Source organism: Cynara cardunculus (assembly GCF_001531365.2).
Source record: "Cynara cardunculus var. scolymus isolate 2C chromosome LG 2, CcrdV1, whole genome shotgun sequence".
NCBI lineage: Eukaryota > Viridiplantae > Streptophyta > Magnoliopsida > Asterales > Asteraceae > Cynara > Cynara cardunculus.
This window is the reverse complement of record NC_037529.1, coordinates 7,914,127-7,931,803: the sequence shown is the minus strand read 5'-3', so window position 1 is coordinate 7,931,803 and position 17,677 is coordinate 7,914,127. Positions and strand designations below refer to the sequence as shown.

The 17,677-nt window shown below is 35.3% G+C and overlaps 3 protein-coding genes across 3 annotated transcripts; 1 reads left to right on the top strand and 2 right to left on the bottom strand.

Annotated features, from left to right (window-relative positions):
* Positions 1-2,569: 2,569 nt before the first annotated feature.
* Positions 2,570-3,644, top strand: LOC112505856. The gene is made up of 2 exons (XM_025109902.1): positions 2,570-3,218; positions 3,295-3,644. Exons 1-2 carry the CDS (start codon positions 2,570-2,572, stop codon positions 3,642-3,644), a joined length of 999 nt encoding a protein of 332 aa, XP_024965670.1.
* A 1,587-nt stretch (positions 3,645-5,231) lies between these two features.
* LOC112506983 (phosphoinositide phospholipase C 2-like) lies at positions 5,232-10,143 on the bottom strand. Its single transcript, XM_025111352.1, has 9 exons — positions 9,871-10,143; positions 8,924-9,123; positions 7,659-7,794; positions 7,410-7,568; positions 7,079-7,329; positions 6,395-6,512; positions 6,007-6,141; positions 5,837-5,923; positions 5,232-5,688 (listed from the first exon to the last, which is right to left on the bottom strand). The coding sequence occupies exons 1-9, from the start codon at positions 10,141-10,143 to the stop codon at positions 5,383-5,385; spliced, it is 1,665 nt and encodes a 554-aa protein (XP_024967120.1). The 3' UTR covers positions 5,232-5,382.
* Positions 10,144-10,687: 544 nt separating this feature from the next.
* LOC112506531 (phosphoinositide phospholipase C 4-like) lies at positions 10,688-16,357 on the bottom strand. Its single transcript, XM_025110647.1, has 9 exons — positions 16,017-16,357; positions 14,631-14,827; positions 14,251-14,386; positions 13,926-14,168; positions 13,620-13,840; positions 13,394-13,511; positions 12,633-12,785; positions 12,463-12,549; positions 10,688-11,160 (listed from the first exon to the last, which is right to left on the bottom strand). The coding sequence occupies exons 1-9, from the start codon at positions 16,338-16,340 to the stop codon at positions 10,867-10,869; spliced, it is 1,773 nt and encodes a 590-aa protein (XP_024966415.1). The 5' UTR covers positions 16,341-16,357; the 3' UTR covers positions 10,688-10,866.
* Between the last annotated feature and the right edge of the window lie 1,320 nt (positions 16,358-17,677).

The following is a 17,677-nucleotide window of genomic DNA, read 5'->3' as shown; positions in this document are numbered from 1 at the left end:
AAAAGTCAAAGGGTTAACCGGTTTAAAAGGTAACATGTTACCCATTGCTGTTATGGGTAGATTTTTTAAAGTACAATGCCTTAATAAAAAATAATTTGAAAGTACATTGTTGTAATAAAGAAAAACAAAAGTAGAATGCTATAATAAGAAATTTTGTGAAAGTAGGTTGCTATTTCATGCATTTAACCCTATAATATAAATACAGACATAGACTTGGGATCATGTGAGACCAATGGTTTTTCGTGAAACCCGTTAGACTAATTCTCAACCCTTGGATTAGATCTACAATCTGAACATTCATAATCACAAAATTGCCACGAGACTTCTCAATAATCACAAAATTGCCACCGTACAACTTTAGACCATTAGATCATTAGCTTATAAAGTTGATCAATGAACATAAATTTGTCTTACGGGTCTCACAAAAAACCTTTTGTCTCACATTAACCCAATAATCCACAAATTTATCGTCACATGAAATATATTCTCACCTTGCCATAACTCCTCAAAATAAACTAGAGTTTAGACATAATCCTAAAAACATCATGATTCACGATAGACAAATATTCTAGATTACTGACTCGAAACTGGGAACTCCCAAACAGCCAAACTCGTCAACCCAAACTTTCACTTTCCTTAGCTTCCTATAAAATAAAATGTATGTAAAAGACTAAATAAACAAATATACTGTATTGTAGTTATGTCTTCCACATCATAATCATACTTAATATACGACAATATGTTTCGGTCTCATCACAACAAGTTTCTATAAACAACACAATATAGTATCAATAAAAATGATTAAAATATATAACTAAAAAAATATAACTAAAAACAAATAAAAGGTTACCTCGTATCTCATTCAATAGTCAACTTTAAACACATATTAGAGCCTCCAATGTTTTTGGATGAAGTCAACTACAATGTGGATTTATCAAAACTACAAAGACAACAAAAAATATTATTTTGGACAAGAACAACATTTGTAAACAGGCCCGTTCCTGACTATTTATAGGCCCTGGACGAACGTAAAAACAGGGTCCACTGCAAGAAACAAGACAACAACTTTTGTCGTCGTTAAAAGTGCATTTATCATCAGAAATAACATATAACAACATGTCGTCGTTATAACTTGTGACGGAAACATTTCATCCCTAAAGACGCATCGTCAAAACTCACTTTTCTTGTACTGACCCTCAGTAAGTACGAAAAAAAATTCAATAAATGTTTTTCATTAGTATAAATTTGAGTACACAAAATGATAATAATTTACTGAGGAAAGAAATTTTAATAACAAGAAATATATGTTATTTTGATACCAAAAAAAAATCATGTGATTGAAGTAGTCATGAGGGTCAATGAGAGATCAATAATAAAGAAGATTATCAAAGTTTTCTATACAAGTAGACAAATGAGTATGAATAAGAATATGAAAGAAAAGATGATCAATTGAGATCCAATAAAAATAAATAATGAATTAAACATATAATACGCAAGCTCAACAAATGATTGTTTAAGCACTTAAATAGAATATTGTGGTGTGATGAAATCCCAATTAAAGATGCATAAGTCAAACAATTGATGAAAATATTTAAATTTTATTTTTCTTCTTTTTTTGCTCAACTAAAATAAGATGTTAAGATTAAAAGTTTATGGAACATGACATATATAAGAGACATTACTAAATACATCTAGTAGAAAAAATTTATTAATTAATCACAAAACCATGAAACACGTCATAAATTATAAGAACAATAGATTGATTGTCAAACAATAGTAAAATATTTTATGTGAAAACAAAAATAGATAAATTAGAACAAGATAACCAAATAACAATAGTCATTAGAAGTAGAAATTGATAAAAATATTCAACGAAAATATATAGCAATAGCAAGCATATAATCTTAATATTGAATTGTTGAAGCACGAAAACAATCAAACATATAAAGATAGCAATAGCCAATATCATTGGACCTTGTTGGAGATACAAAAAAAATTAGACAGTCAATAAACAATAGCATATAATGAATGACCAATTAATTTTTTTTTTATCTTCCAATGTAATTAGTTGATATATTTTTTGGCCCTTATTTATCTACTAAATTATTTTTGTCTCTTAATACATGCTACAATTTTTTGTATTTCTTTAATTTATTAAATTCTTTTAGACTAATATTGTATTTAAAGAGGAAAATTTGGGCCCCTGATATCTTTGGACCTTGGGCATACACTCGTGCTGCCCTCCCCTAAGGACGGCCCTGTTTGTAAAAGATATTTTATGTATTTAATTAAAACTGAAATAATGTATTAAAAATATTTATTTATTTTTGGGGGAAATAAATAGAGAAGGAATATTTGACATTTGGACGCGCGTGGGAAACACCTCCAGTAGCTTTACCGTACCTTCTTCTCAACATTCAAATCCATATCCCGCCACCCCTTTCCCCTGTTTTCTTTACCTTTTTCCCTAATCATCCTTTTTTTTTTTTTTTTTTAATTTCTCTTTTCATCTCACAGATTTCAAATCTTTAACAAAAACCCACCTCAATTATCTGATCATCTAACCACCATGAAGTTCCTTCACTCACCTTCATCCTCTTCTTCCGCCACCAATTACACCGCCACCGGCTGTTTCCCCGCCCTCCTGCGCCGCCTTCTGTGTTTTCACACCCTTCCCACACTCCCCTTTGATCATCACATCGCAGAATCTTATGGAAATGATGAATTTCATGAGCTCGAGGGCAATCCTGGGATCGTGGCGAAACTGATGGGATTGGATTCGATGCCGGCGATGGATAGATGCAGGGGATTTGGGTTGCAGAAGGGTACTTGTGTTAATGAAGTTCCGAGTTTTGTCGAGCTTGAAAATGAGAAATTCATCATTCTTAGCTTTGAAGGAGGTGGTAAAGATAAGGAATTGGGGTTGAAATCTTCGAAAACGTCAAAGGGTTTGATTGAATTCAAGGAGAAAACGAGGAACAAGAAGAATCAAGAAATGCCCATTTGTAAAAGTCCAGAGAGTGATGGCAAAGTTATGAATTCGTGTAGATTGTTCGATTTCAACAAGAATTCCGAGAACCCGTGTGATACAGAGTTCTCTAAAAGAAGCAGATCAAGGAAGAAAAAACTCGAGGAAGTCGACACCGATTCCGATTCAGAGAATTCTAGCCCAGTTTCTGTTCTTGAATTCTCAGACCATCAAGAAGCTTTACATTCAGGTTTGATTCTTAACAGACATGCTTTCTTTTTGTTGCAAGATTCAGTTTTGGTGATCTGGGTATGAACTATTTGCAGGAAAACAAGATTCAAAGCCGAAAAACTCGAACTTGAGGAGGGAATTGAGAGCGGATCTCGAGAAGAATTCACCATCTCCATCGTCAGTCGTTGATGAATCAAGCAGAAATGGTAAGAACTGTGTTGGATTAAAGAAGCAGAAGCAGAAGAAGAAGAAGAAGAAGAATCATCATGTTGTGATTGAGGAATTTGGGGAGATGTGGGAAGAGATCTGCAAAGTGGCAGAAAGAGATGTGATGATGGATTCAACAAGAGAAAGATGGAAAGATCAAGAATTTGAAGAAATTGTTGTGAATTTTGAGTTGCAAATTCTTGATCACTTGATACTTGAATTATTCACCATCACATGAAAAACCAGTTTTGATTTGTAATACCACCAAGTTTTCTTCTGTATTGGTTTCTTTGTTTGGATACATGCAAAAATTGCATCCGAAAGCGAGTAAACTTGATCGATGCATCTCGGATAATGTGTTAACCGTGTTAGATTTGTGGTTGGGATCTGTAGATTATGCAAAACGACTTTCGAATGTTTGGAGATGCCCACTAAACGATGTGCTTTTAGTGGTAGTAATATGTATGGTGTTGACGATTGTCAAAACCGATACAAATAAGTTTCGGATAACGTGTGTAATAGACCCACTGATGAATGCCGAAACAAATGGATCGTAAGTAAGTTTGATGTTTTAAACAAATGATAATGCATGGCCATGACAACGATTCGATGTGGTTTCTTTATCGGCATGATCTTGTACGTTTATAGAGAGAGAAGAGTGTGATTCATCTAACTGTAGAGCCTGTCTGTATCGCACAATTTAGAATTTTTATGACACGTTTTGTATTTTTATTGAACCACATGCGGTATGCACTTTTTGTAATATAACTGAGGTTCAAAACGCACCACACGTATATTAAATTATATTGTTATGAAAAATATAAATATACCATAACAAAATTAATAAATAATTAGAGGTATAGTGAGATGGTGCAAATATGAGTAATTTCAACACATTATTTATAATTTCATTAAAAAGAGAATCAAAAGTTAAAAATATTTAAAAAGAATTATATTTAATTTCAATATTTAAAAAGAATTATATTTAATTTATATTGAAATTAAATATAATTTTATCATATCAATACACTTCGGTAGAATTGAATAAAAAATTAAATTTTCTTTTCACACATCAAGTTTTAGAGAATTATCTGAATTTTGATTTTTTTTAAGTATATAATAAGTATATACGGAAAATAAACTCAAACATCATCCTCACATTTGGCGGGGTTTGAATAAATACTATGAAACAGATTCATACAAGGAAGAAATACATGTTCATCTAGTTAAGAAATACAAAGTAATACAGTGAACCAGATTCATATAGTGATGAAATAATGTTTTTCATACAGTGAAATATAATTTTATTCAGTGAAATAGTTGTATACAGTGAAGAGGACAGTGATGAAATACAGTTTCATACAGTGAAACAAACTCATATAGGTGATTTGTTGATTTTGCCCCTTTTTAATTAAAAATTAAACTTTTTTTAATTTCCTAATATAACATTATTTAATCTTGACCATTGATCAAGAAAATGAATTATTGAAATTGATTTGTAGGGTTTTCACAAATGAGAGTAGTTTGCAATTGATTACTCCTCTCTCTCTCCCTCTCTCTCTCTCTCTACGGGGGAAATCTTTAAGAAATGAAAAAACTATATATATAAGCGGGATGTTCGGGGGAAATCTTTAAAAAATGAAAAAACTGAGTAGTAACATCCTGATGACTATTCATCTGGACGCGTGCACGTATACATACAAGAAATTAGAGTTGTTTCTTGGTTTTTGTGCCCGTATACATATCATGCATATGTACATACCGTCTAAATGAATGGTTACCAATGTATTTCTTAATTTTTTATTTTTATATTGTTTTCTCGTAAACCTGATCCATATATACAAATACCACAAAGCTAAATACCTTGTTAAACTACATATTTGACCTTATAACTAGTAAAACATCCTCTTGAATTTGAAGCAATAACAAAAGAACCAAATACAGTTTGAATCCAATGGATGTATACCAAGTCTAACCTACGGATTTAGGAATTCGAAACGCATGAGAAGCTTTACGAACTTGTACTTTTCGCCTTTTATGTTGTACAACGGGACACAACGTATGCCGGTTCTCAACTCAGAAACGGGCAGGCACGTTTGGCCTGCAAACTCATTTTTCTTGGTAGTGTCAATATCTTCAACCTTGATTCTAAGCAACGCCAGTTCCGGGACTCTGATCTGAAATTCAAACTCCTTGTCCCAAACCGGCCACCAATCATCTTCAATAGACATGGTTCTATGAGCTTTTGCAGTTTTATCATCTCCATATCCAGCCATGCCCACCTACAAGTTTAAATCATCATCCACCATTTTTAAATCCGCTCAGCTCTGATACCATGTTAGAATATGTGAGCCATCAAATTACCCTCCAAAAGAGCCCCTCAAGAAAGACAGAAGGTTCCAACGTGTATTGAACAGAAAGTCAACTCACTTTTACACAGAAGTCTGGTGGGGAACAGTAATCAAAGTGAGTGTGGTGAAACTCTAAATGCCATCCTTCTCCCATGTAAACCTTTACCTGTTCAAGAAAAGAATCAAGAACATGTGAGCATGGCAATGGAAACTTGTATATAATGAAGAGATTTTAGATTTTTAATCAACCTTCAAAATTTTTTGAACATCGGTCGGACGAATGGCCAGGTCCCCTTCACATAGAAACTTCGGTTTCTTCACGTAGCCACGGCCATTGTTGGCTCTGAACATTCCTTGCATCAACCATAGGTTCTCACCATATCCCTGCAAGCGTCGAGAACATGCATGTAAATAGTAAAAAACTCCACGTGTCACCCAGAAAAACTAGTCATTTTCTAAGCTAAACCAAATGAGCCCAATCTATCACCCCGGGGGGGTTAAATGTACGCTGACCTATCCTTTACCCAAAAGAGTAGAGCAGTTGTTTTGGTGAGGACACCTGGGTAGTGAGAAGTGTGTGAAAGGAAGACAGATTAGAGAAATTAGATGCGAGTAAGGTAGGAAAACATACACCTACCTGCATGTTGAACGCAACCATTTGAGCTCCATGCTTCCAACCATGAAATGGATTGTAATTCGATGAGTCAAGGCGTGTTCCCTTAGGGTACACCCTTAATATATTCCTCTGCGTAAATCTAGAGTGATGATATTTGGGTATCAAACATCAATCAACAAACAATAATGAAACGCAATACCAAGGCTTAAAGCTTTGTCCAACAAACTAGCTGATAAGCTAGTTGTCAGATGAAAAACTAGTTGTTGGCTGATAAACTAGTCATGTTTGGTAAAAACTAAATGGAGCTAAATGACAATGTAAAATGATCTAAAAGAAATATATAAGGGGCATTTATGTAAACTATAAGAGACATAATTGGAAAAGTAAGAAAAGAAACCCCAATAAGGTATCTGAAATACCTTTTCAAAAAGCTAGCTTATGGCTCACCAAACGGATAACCTAATGTATGGTTGCCAAAGATGGGCTAAACCATCAACAGTTAGATAACCTTTATCTGTTCCAATTGTAGAAATGAAGTATCTTTAAAAACTAGTGTGAAATGTTATAGTTTGGATTGAAGTTTATTTGGTCCAGAACAGATTTGGGGTTTTGCTAAAAATCCAAAATTTAAGGGATGGGATCTATAGATTCAAACATAAATCTGTGTATGTGTACCACCATAAAACCTTGTATGAACCCATGTACCTCACGATATCTTGTCCATATTCTTCGCAAGCTTCTACAAGTTCTTGTTCACTCAAGCTTAGACGTTTGACATTATTCGGGTCAACATGAAGAGAATCACGCATGTCACCTTCATGCTTCACGGCATGAATACCAATCAAATGCCTGTACTCGGGGGCTTCACCCTGCATATCTTCCTCCTGATTTTTAATGTCTTCATCTGAACCATCTTTGCTTTTCAAGCAGTCGAAAATTGTAGGAAACAGTATATTCTGTTAGAGAAAGGAAACACCAATCATGCCAAAGATACAAAAATATAAAGGAAAAAATAAAGTAATCAAATTACATTAACTATTCTCGTATCATCCATAGTCTCTGACTCCAATGACTCGTTTGGTGGTTTTGTTGAAATGACAATTTTTCCCTTAAGTTCTGCAGGTGAAGGGAGTTTTGTCGGTTTATAATCTTTTTCTGGTTGAATCAGCATATCCTCGAATATGCGTTTGACCATCTACAATAAGTTGCACTTTCATAGTGCGTTAGTAAAGATGGGTAGGGAGATTCAAAACCAATCATCAAGATACAGAAAGACTTTACACACAAGTGCCACTTTTTTCCGGAGTTTTTTGTTGAGATGATCCTCGAAAGTGATAACAACCGGATATTCGGAAGCATGGAACGCATGATCCTTGATAACTTTCAAACATTTCCTCAGTTTAACAGAGGAAGTCAGAGTCCTTTACAAGAACAAAAAACAAAATGACCCGTTTAAGTTTTATATGCCCATGTTACATGTCAAATGGTGACACCTCTAAAGAGTATGTAAATCTATAGGGTTACGCATGCTTTGAGATCATTGGATGATCAGAAACCCAAATAGATATCATATGTTTATGAATATTAATAATTATTTATTATCCTAGAAGAATAATAAAAGTATGTGTCAAAAAATTAATTAATTAAGTTGATAAAATTAATCAAATAGAAACTTCTAAAAAGGAAAGGGCTAATGGGCTTAAGGATTAAGGTAACCCTGGCCCATGTTGGGAGTCTACCTCCAATCTATGCTAACCTGTGTATATACAGGGTTGGTTTCTGGTGAGAATGAAAGTTACGGTGAGAAGGGTAAGAAGGGATCTCCACCTTTGGATCAATCCTAATTGAAGAGAACCACTAGATCAACACTAATGAAATACACTAAATCAATTCCTTTCTAAAGTGCAATTCATGGGTTGTTTTGGGATTAAAAGTGTTCAAGGGTCCAAATCCCTTCTTACACTTCTCACCTTAACTCCTATTCTCACACGATCCTTCGTCTCTCTCTCTCTATATATATATTTGTTATACAGCCTAAGCCTAAATCTAATCCTAAATCCTAGAACTTTCGGTTACCATATAGCAGAAAAGAAAATTCATTATTTCTGTTAAAAACACATACTAGTTTTGTAGATCTGAGGGTTTTGGAGCTAGCACGCAATTGGAGCCAAGCACGTTCGTGTGTGGATCGCTCCAGAGAGAACCTGTTTTGGTTTCTTGTGCTACATACAATCCGCCTACAAACCCTCAAATCTACAAGACTAGTTGGATCTGTTTGTTTATATTCAGTTTAATGTGTCATTGGATCCGCTAGTGGGTTTCTTTAATTAAACGTTTTCTAAAATAAAAGTAACCTTTTTGATCAAAACTTTTATTGTTTCTGCTGCTTTAGATCTGGCTATTTTTGAAACCCTACAGATATAACAAAACATAATTCTGAAACACCAAAACAGAGATGGCTTGTGAACCAAATTAACAATCATTGAAGGTAATGTAGCAGAAAAAAGGTTATACTAGCCATCTAATATCGAGTAAATAATCAATCCATACCTTCCATGACAAACATTTATATCAGTGTTGGTTGAATTTGGCCAGAGATCCAGTTCGATACCTCTTACGCCTTTCTGTAGAGCCCTTATGATAGGCCTAACACTGCTGTCGCTTGTAAACTGGTTACCGGTTAAGTAAGTATTGTGGCTGGTATAGATATAATAATGAGAAAGTGGAGATTTCATGTCATCTAGAACTGCCTGAATAAGAAATATAAAAATATACAAGTTAATGCAGAAGAAGCATATATTCATTCTGAATCTTAGAGAAAATAACTCATGTAGGACCAACACAAGGATGCATGTTAAGAAACAATTAGACAAATGAATAATGCCAAGTCATAAAAGTAATCTGAACACAGCAGGATCTATGAGAATATGTGGAACCCCAATAAATTACTCTCCAAAAGAGTGCTTGAGGAGAGAGGGGGGATTCCAACACATCTTGAGGAGAAATTGTCCAAGTAGGGCCGATACATGCCCCCTCCAACAGAGGCTAGATAGGGCACATATTGTACTAGAGTATTGCGAGGGGGCTAATGGGTACAGATTACCTTAGAGTGGTGGACCTTGGCTCTGCTACCATGTGAGGATATGTGGAACCCATTAGATGACTCTCCAAAAGAGCTCTTGAGGAGACAAGGAAAGTTCCAACATATTTTGGAGAAATGGTCCAAGTCTAGCCAATGTGGGACTCTAACAAGATCATAGCTTTCACACTTCCCCCGAGATGCTTCTCAGGCTCACATGTGGAGAACCATATGGTGATGCATAACCGTACATAAACCAAATGAAGAAATGGGAAGGGGAAGTATCGAAGATATGTTCTTGTGAGACTTCATGCTACATAACTCGTTTAAAAGCTTAAGCTCGTAGGCCTCGCGATATTATCAACCATTAACACTAGATGCAAAGTGTACCAGTAAAAGTTATGAGAAGAAAGATTACGCAAAGAGGATGGTTGAGATCACTATAAAGAAATTGCAAGAGATGCAGGCCTGTATGGTGGAGGAGATTGTGATGCTTCGCTTTGTCAAATATGGCCTGAGCATCTGCATCAGCTTCTCCTTGGACGTGTGTCAAGAAATCTTGAAGATTGTTGACACTCATTTTACCTTTTTCTGAGTACTTCTCAACCACTTTTCTAATATCTCTGGGAAGTTCATTGCTTCTTGGCGTAAAATGTCTCAAGAAGCAACCAAATACCTCAAATGACTGCATTATTTACACAATAGACAAAAAAGAGACCAATTTTGTTATTTATCTTCCCTATAGCTTATATAGGCATGCATGTATATATCAAAAAGACATTGCTTCCACTAATTAAAAAAGGATGGGGTATCAAATGGGGAACTAAATTTTAAATATTCTAACCTCATTAATATTGCAAACAGTGAGAAGTATTCCTACCAGCTAATATTCCAGATGCCATTCTTTTGCTTCTCTTTCTATCCCAGGAATAATTCTCTGTATGCAATGGAATGGAACACATATGAGAATTAAAAAGTATTGCTTGGAACAAAGAAAGTAGAACAGGAAAAAAAATATATAGATGTAACAGATGGAAATATATAATCATGGATTCTATAGATGCATCTCTCTCTCTCTCTTTGATTGCTAATACAAGATTTTACGAGACTACTGTGTTTCAGCAGATTCATAACATATTTTAGCGTTTCCTTCTGTTTGATTTACATATGCGAATATTAAGAGCAACAGATTGCACAAAAATGAATAGGTTTCTCTTTTATAAACATATACACAGAGGTTCTATCTCAAAAATGAAAGATTACAGCTCTTTTCTACAACAAATGATGACAGATAAGTCACAATCGCAACAACAAAATTATGTACACGAAGCGCATCCCAAACCCGACTCTAAAAATGAATAATGAGCTAATCTAAGTGCATATAAACTAGAAAATGAGATTGGTAATGCATGTTTTAGATGAACTCGAACCGCATGAGTAACCTTGCTGATGTGTATTGGTCTCCTTTGCGGTTACAGAGTGGAATTGCATGGATTCCTGGCCTCAACTCTGAAACAGGCAGACAAGTTTGGCCAGCAAAATCATTTTTCTCGGACATGTTGTATTCACGTACTTCAATTCGAAGTAAAGCTAATTCAGGAACTGTCAATGGAAATGTAAACTCTTCATTCCAAACAGGCGTCCAATCGTCCTCCTTTATCTTGGTCTTTCTCATTTTCTTATCAACAGGTGCTCCAGCTATACCGACCTGTTACAGGGATACATGGTTTAACTAAACTGAATTATTACAAGTCCTGAAAAACTTAGAATTTTGAGAGATAAACTGGTAAATACAATCTTTACAACTCCTGGGTCACTGTGTTTCCTGATTTTTAACAATTATTTTTTATTTTATTTTTTTGGAAAAGGGGACGGAACCCCACGAAAATTTTTATTGATTTAACAATTATTAACTATTGAGTCTCTCTGTAGTTTGCAAAAACTAACAATTTCACCACCACAAGCATGTGGCATTTTTTATTGATGTCTTCCCAATTTAACAATTTGGTCACTTTGATTTCATAATTCTAACAAAATATTCATGGGGAATTATTTATAATGATTTGAAATATTTAATGTCTCTAGTCATAATTGGCTCTCCTCCATCCCACAGGGACCAACAAGGGATAGTACAGAAATGTTCACCAGTTCTCCATTGACTAAGCCTTTCAGCCAGATCTTAGGCCCTTACCCTCCATGGACAGTTTTACAAGCGTTGGATTGTCACCAATGTTTGTGTTGCTCAAGCCAACATTTTTGCTTCCGGTTAGTTATTATCTTTTTCAAAAAATATAAGTGTTCAAAATCTTTCTGTTAGGAGAGAACTCGTGATATTGTTTCATTTTCTTTTCTATTTTAGACTGTTTTGCTAATACCAACAAAATCAAAACAAATCAATTTTTAACATCAAAATTGATATTATTTATGAACCATTACAAAACTATTAATTATATTAAGCTATAAACTGTATAACCAAATAGAAAAGTAGATATCATGTATGATAGACAATGAAAAGAAGATGTTTAGTGATTTTATATGAAATCAAACAAAACGTCAGAAATGCAATGATCAAATCATTATAAAGTAAAGTGTAATAAGTATCATTAAAATTGAGTTGTCATGCCATGCCATTATTAGTTTTTACAAACTTGAATGACTTAATAGTTAGAATCCAAACCACACAAATTGACCTGATTGTTAAAATTGTAAAGCCACAATATGTTTTTGCCTACACAACTGCAAATCTGTTTTGCAGTAATTTTGGTTTTGCATCTCTTTTCCCTTATCATTTCTAATCCAATTTTCACCTGCTACAATAATCTTGTGTATGTTGTCTACTAGTAGCCCAAATATTTAGTCTCATAAACCATAAAACGTCTAATCTCCATCCTCTAGAACTTACCCTTGCGTTTCAAAAGATCTTACTGAATCACATAAGACTCTCAATAACATATAATGAATAACAGTACACCCTATGCTGCTTGTTACTACAGAGATTAAAGATCATTACCCTGGTGTAGAAATCCGGTGGAGAGTAGGTGTCGAAATGAGTTTTCTTAAAATCCAAATGCCATCCATCTCCCATATAAATTTTCACCTGTTAAATAAATATAGCTATGTCAGAAGAATATTTCCAAGTCTAAGTTAGACAGAGAGTGTATTTTTCTTAAGAGTATTAACCTTTAAAGTTTTCTTGGCTGGAAGCTTTGCTTTAGGATTAAACACCTCATTCTTGGGCCCACGTCTCATCAAAAAATCTGGTTTTTTCACATACCCACAACCTCCATTAGCTCTGAACATTCCATGCATTAACCAGAGTGATCTACCATATCCCTGCATTTTAATAGAACTTAGACAACAGATACTAAGAATAAATGGTGTAGAATATTCTATAGCACATCCATGCTTAGCAATTTACCTTTTATTCGTCATATTCATAGAATAGAATGGGGATTTGTTCTGGTGAGGATGGCAGGCAGATCTGTATTTTTTGGTTTTCTATTTATCAGAATTCAAGATCAGTCGATATCATAGCAATATGGTCATATGTGCTTGGTTGGCATACGTTTTCCATATTTGCAGTACCAGCAGATGGCTTGGTTTATAAAGCAACCACTAACAGAGGGAGTAATGAATGTCTATCTCATAATTATTATCCTTTTTAATTAACTAAATGACAATTTTACCCTTAATAACAGAAGGAGTAATTAATGTTTCTTTCTCATAATTAAGAGTATAATTGAAAGTAGGCACCGTGGACACTTATTTTGGGACAATTACAATAGAAATGTGGACACTTATTTGGGACAAAGGGAGTAATAGAGTGACAAATTTGACATATTGCAATTCCTAAGCTATCAGGAAACACTAGAGAACATAACATAAAAAATGTTTGTTGTTTAAAAACTTGCAGAAGTAGAAACTAGAAAGCTAATACTGACCTGCATATTGAATGCAACCATCTGAGATCCATGTAACCAACCAACTAGTGGCTTGTAATTTGAGGACGTAATACGCGTTCCTTTGGGATAAATCCTAAGAATATTCTTCTGGGTGAACCTGTCAAAAAGATATTCACACACATAAAATAAGTACAGACACTCGCAACTATTGATATGAACATAAAATTCCTACTCCTTGCACAAGATAACAATTACTAGTCTATACCTCACTACATCCTCTTCATGATTTTCTGCAGCCTTTTCAAGTGCCTGTTCTGACAAACTTAGGCGCCTAACTTTATCCTTTTCAACTTTCAGTGCATCCTTTAGTCCACCTTTCGGTTTGCCAGCATGAATTGCAATCAGACGCTTGTAAGCAGGAGATGAAGGTGATTTCTTTCCCTGTTCCAAATCTTCAGCATCATGGTCGCTCCTATCACTTCCTGACTGCAATGTATAACACATTAATTCACATAGCAAACACCCACTTATGGTGAAATGAATCAGACTCGGTTCTCATTGCCTGTCAAACCTTAAAACTTTTATCTTCATAGGATACATCCCTTGAAGGCTCTTCACTCCAAGTATCATCATCATCATCAGAATCTTTGCCTTTTTGTAAGCTACAATGCTTGTCATCTTCAGTTTCAAGGTACTCTTTTGGAGGTTTGGTTGAAATCAGAATCTTATACTTCAAGCTCTCGGGTGTCGGAAGTTCTTCCAACTTTTCTGATTCGGGGAAAAATAGCATCGACCCAAATGTTTCAGTTACAATCTACAAGGACAGCAAATAAGAACATGAATAACATGATAATGTGACAGAGGATTACATTTCACAGACAAAAAAACCTACTCACCTGAGCTACTTTCGCTTGAAGATCAGGTGTGAGGTGGTCTTCCAACGTTATAATGACTGGATAAGGAGAGGTCGTGAAGGCATACTCTTTGATTGATTTCAAGCACCTCATAAGTTCTACAGGAGTTGTCAGGGTTCTGCATACATCAAAACACATCTTAGACTAATCTGCTCCATAAGAAGAATGGTAGGATATGTTAATAGTCAAGTTTTGTTGCTGCAGTAACAACACCTGCTCACAACTTGCACCAACTTCACTCATTCCCATGCAACATGCCAAAAGAACTTCGGGTTATGGTGATAATCCAGTATCAAAACATGCCAAGATTATGGGCTAACAACTAATATTTGTGTCCACAAGAATGGAAGTAAATTGCATACCTTCCATGAAGTACATGCACATTAGCTTTTGATGAACTTGGCCATAGATCAAGTTCTATGACTCTCACACCTCGCTTGAGTGCTTTGATGATCGGTACTTCACTGCAATTACTACTTAACTGGTTCCCAGTCAAGTATGAATTGTGGCCCGTGTATATGAAGTAATGAGATAAGGGAGCAGTCATATCTTGGTGAACCTAAAATCGGAACACACGTTTTTGTTAGAAATGATGGCATGCGTAATGAGTTAAATGTTCTCTACAGATCTTACGACCATCATTTTTATCACAAAAATCAGACCAGAAAACACAAACACAATCAAAAGAAAGATAATGAATAACATGAATATTACAAACTAGATAGACTATCTTCCCCTTCCTGCCAACAAAGAATCACTTGCCATCAAGTTCTTGAATTACAGCCACACCACAGTGACTAGTTATCTTCAACTCATTTATCTTCTTGATGTAAATTTAGTTATTGGTGTTCCTTACTACATCCTTCACTGCAATTGGAAAAGAAAACATGACTACCTCACACTTACCGAAGTGAACCTAACCCGAAACACTCTAACAATAGTAGTCATGTTGCCTTTTAAGAAGAAAGTGAAGTCAAAATTGGCCTATACTCATTTGTTGGTTTAATTGATACTCTACTAGGTAGCAACTCAGCTCTCCTCTGTAGCTGAAAAACTGTGGGTGAACAATTTTTTTGCAAAACTAACATTTAAACTATTCAAAAGTGAAATGTAACCACAGAATGTTAAGCAATCCTGACTTCACCTCCGATTTCTCACTATTAGAATAAGAATATTATTAGGAGAGAATGAAGGTTTCATCACATATAGAGAAGAAAGGGTCTATGCACTTCTCTGACTAAGAAAGAGGGGCTGCTTGACGTTGCATGTTAGAACTCATTAAAGCCCGATTCACATCATTATGCTAGATAAAAGGAAAGTCAAGCCGATGTCGGACTCTAACACGCCCCCTCCAACAGAGGAGGGACCTAGGGCAGTAGACCTTGACTCATATAACATGCTAGAATTAGAATATGCAGAACCCCATTAGATTACTCTCCAAAAAAGCCCTTGCAAAGAGAAAGGAGGTTGCATCATATATAGAGGAGAAAGGGTCCAAGTCTGGCCAATGTGAAACTCTAGCATTCACTTCCTTCATCAGTGTATATGATTAACTAGTTGTGAGCTAAAAAATCAGACACTATTACCTAAAAGTGGAATAAGTAAGCATCCATATCATGAAAATGAAGCTCGGCGCTGAGTTTTTAGATCAACCCTACTACTTGCACGAATCGAAACTGACAAGGACTTGTAAAAATTCAAGATAATACCAGTAATAGAAACAATTTTGTGAATAACATGAAACATACCTGAGATCTAATAGCGGGATTAAGCTCGGTGCTGAAGAGGAAATGATGAAAATCCTCTAAAGAGAGAGCCTTCCTGTGAATAAACTTGGCAAGATGGTGGCGCTTGTGAAGTATCTGCTCCACTATACGCTCAGCATCCGAAATCGAAACGGCGTGCCCATCACCGCCCTGATACTCCTCTAGAAACCGCCGAAGATGATCCGCCGTCATATGGACCCCATCGTTGGAGTACCTGTTGAATGCTTCTTTGACATCAGAGGGTGGTTCCGGTTGCGTAACCTTGAACTTCCTAGTGAAACAACAGCAGACCCTGTAATTCCCCATTATCCTTTTTTTTTCTTTCTGTAAGATTCTGTCTCAAACTTCAATGGACGAGGGTAATAAGAATTTGGGTGTGTGTATGTATGTATATATATATAGAAGGGCGATTGAGGTTTACGCAACACGCAGTGATGGAGAACACGCTTCTTTTTCAAGATTCGGTGAACGTAGCGATGAGAGAGAGCGTATGCTTCATGTCCGTTGATATGCTATACATAACATATATGTGTGTGAACATACACACAATCAGTATTCCCTTCCCGCCATTTTTTTAATATCATCCGTACATTAAAATTATAAATTTCTTTGACTTTATTTATCATACTCATAATCAGTTTAAATCATGCATTGATATCGATATCTATGAAGAATAAATTAATACGTATTGATACGTTTGGCAACATATAAAGCATCTCTTAAGAGAGGTTTTTATAAAAACCTTTTTTTGTACTTTTTATTGTCACTCCATCCGCAACTCATCAAATTAAAACTCTTTTAACGTTTCATAATTAGGGATGGTGATTTGTCCCGACCCGGTAGGGAACCCGGTTCACCCGACTCGAACAGGGACAAGGATTCCCCGCTAAAACGGGTCCTGGGTCCGGAGCTGGGGATCCTCGGTAGACTCAAACCGGGGACGGAGCCAGGGCCGAGGGTGTTACTCAGGAGATCCCTGGTAGAATCAAACTAACAAATATTATTCATGAGGTTTGACCAAGGATTGACCGGATTTTGACCGGGGACGGGATGTTAATCCCCGTACCCGCCAAGGACCAGGGACGGCGGGTGTTACTACAACCGGGGCTAGGGCGCCTGATTACAAAACCCGCCTCATCCCCATCCTGTTACCATGCCTATTCATAATGGTACTCTTTATAAGAACCTTCTTTTTGTGGATTCATTGATTTTTAGCATCAATAATTATTATAAAGTCAATAAAATAAAATAATAAACAAGAAAACTGTCATTTCACCCAAATTTTATGGTAAGAACCAAGGTTTTTATAGAAAAACCTAAAAAAAATGTGGTTCTTATAAGAAATTTCTACAATTTTAGTTATTACAAGCTATTTCACTTCTAATAAGAACCTTGCATTAGAGATGCTCTAAAAAGCATATCCAACAGATTTTTCAAAATGAAGAAAATAAAGATTTTAGGGATTTTGGGCATGTTTTTGTTCTAACAGGTTCTTCAAAATGGAGAAAGTGGGAGAGAGAGTATAAAAAACTCCAAATTTTAAAAACACCCCAAAAATGATTACAATAAGATAAATATTATTTAATACGTTTCCACCAATAAAAAAAACTTTAAAAATAAATATTTAAAGAAAGAAATAATAC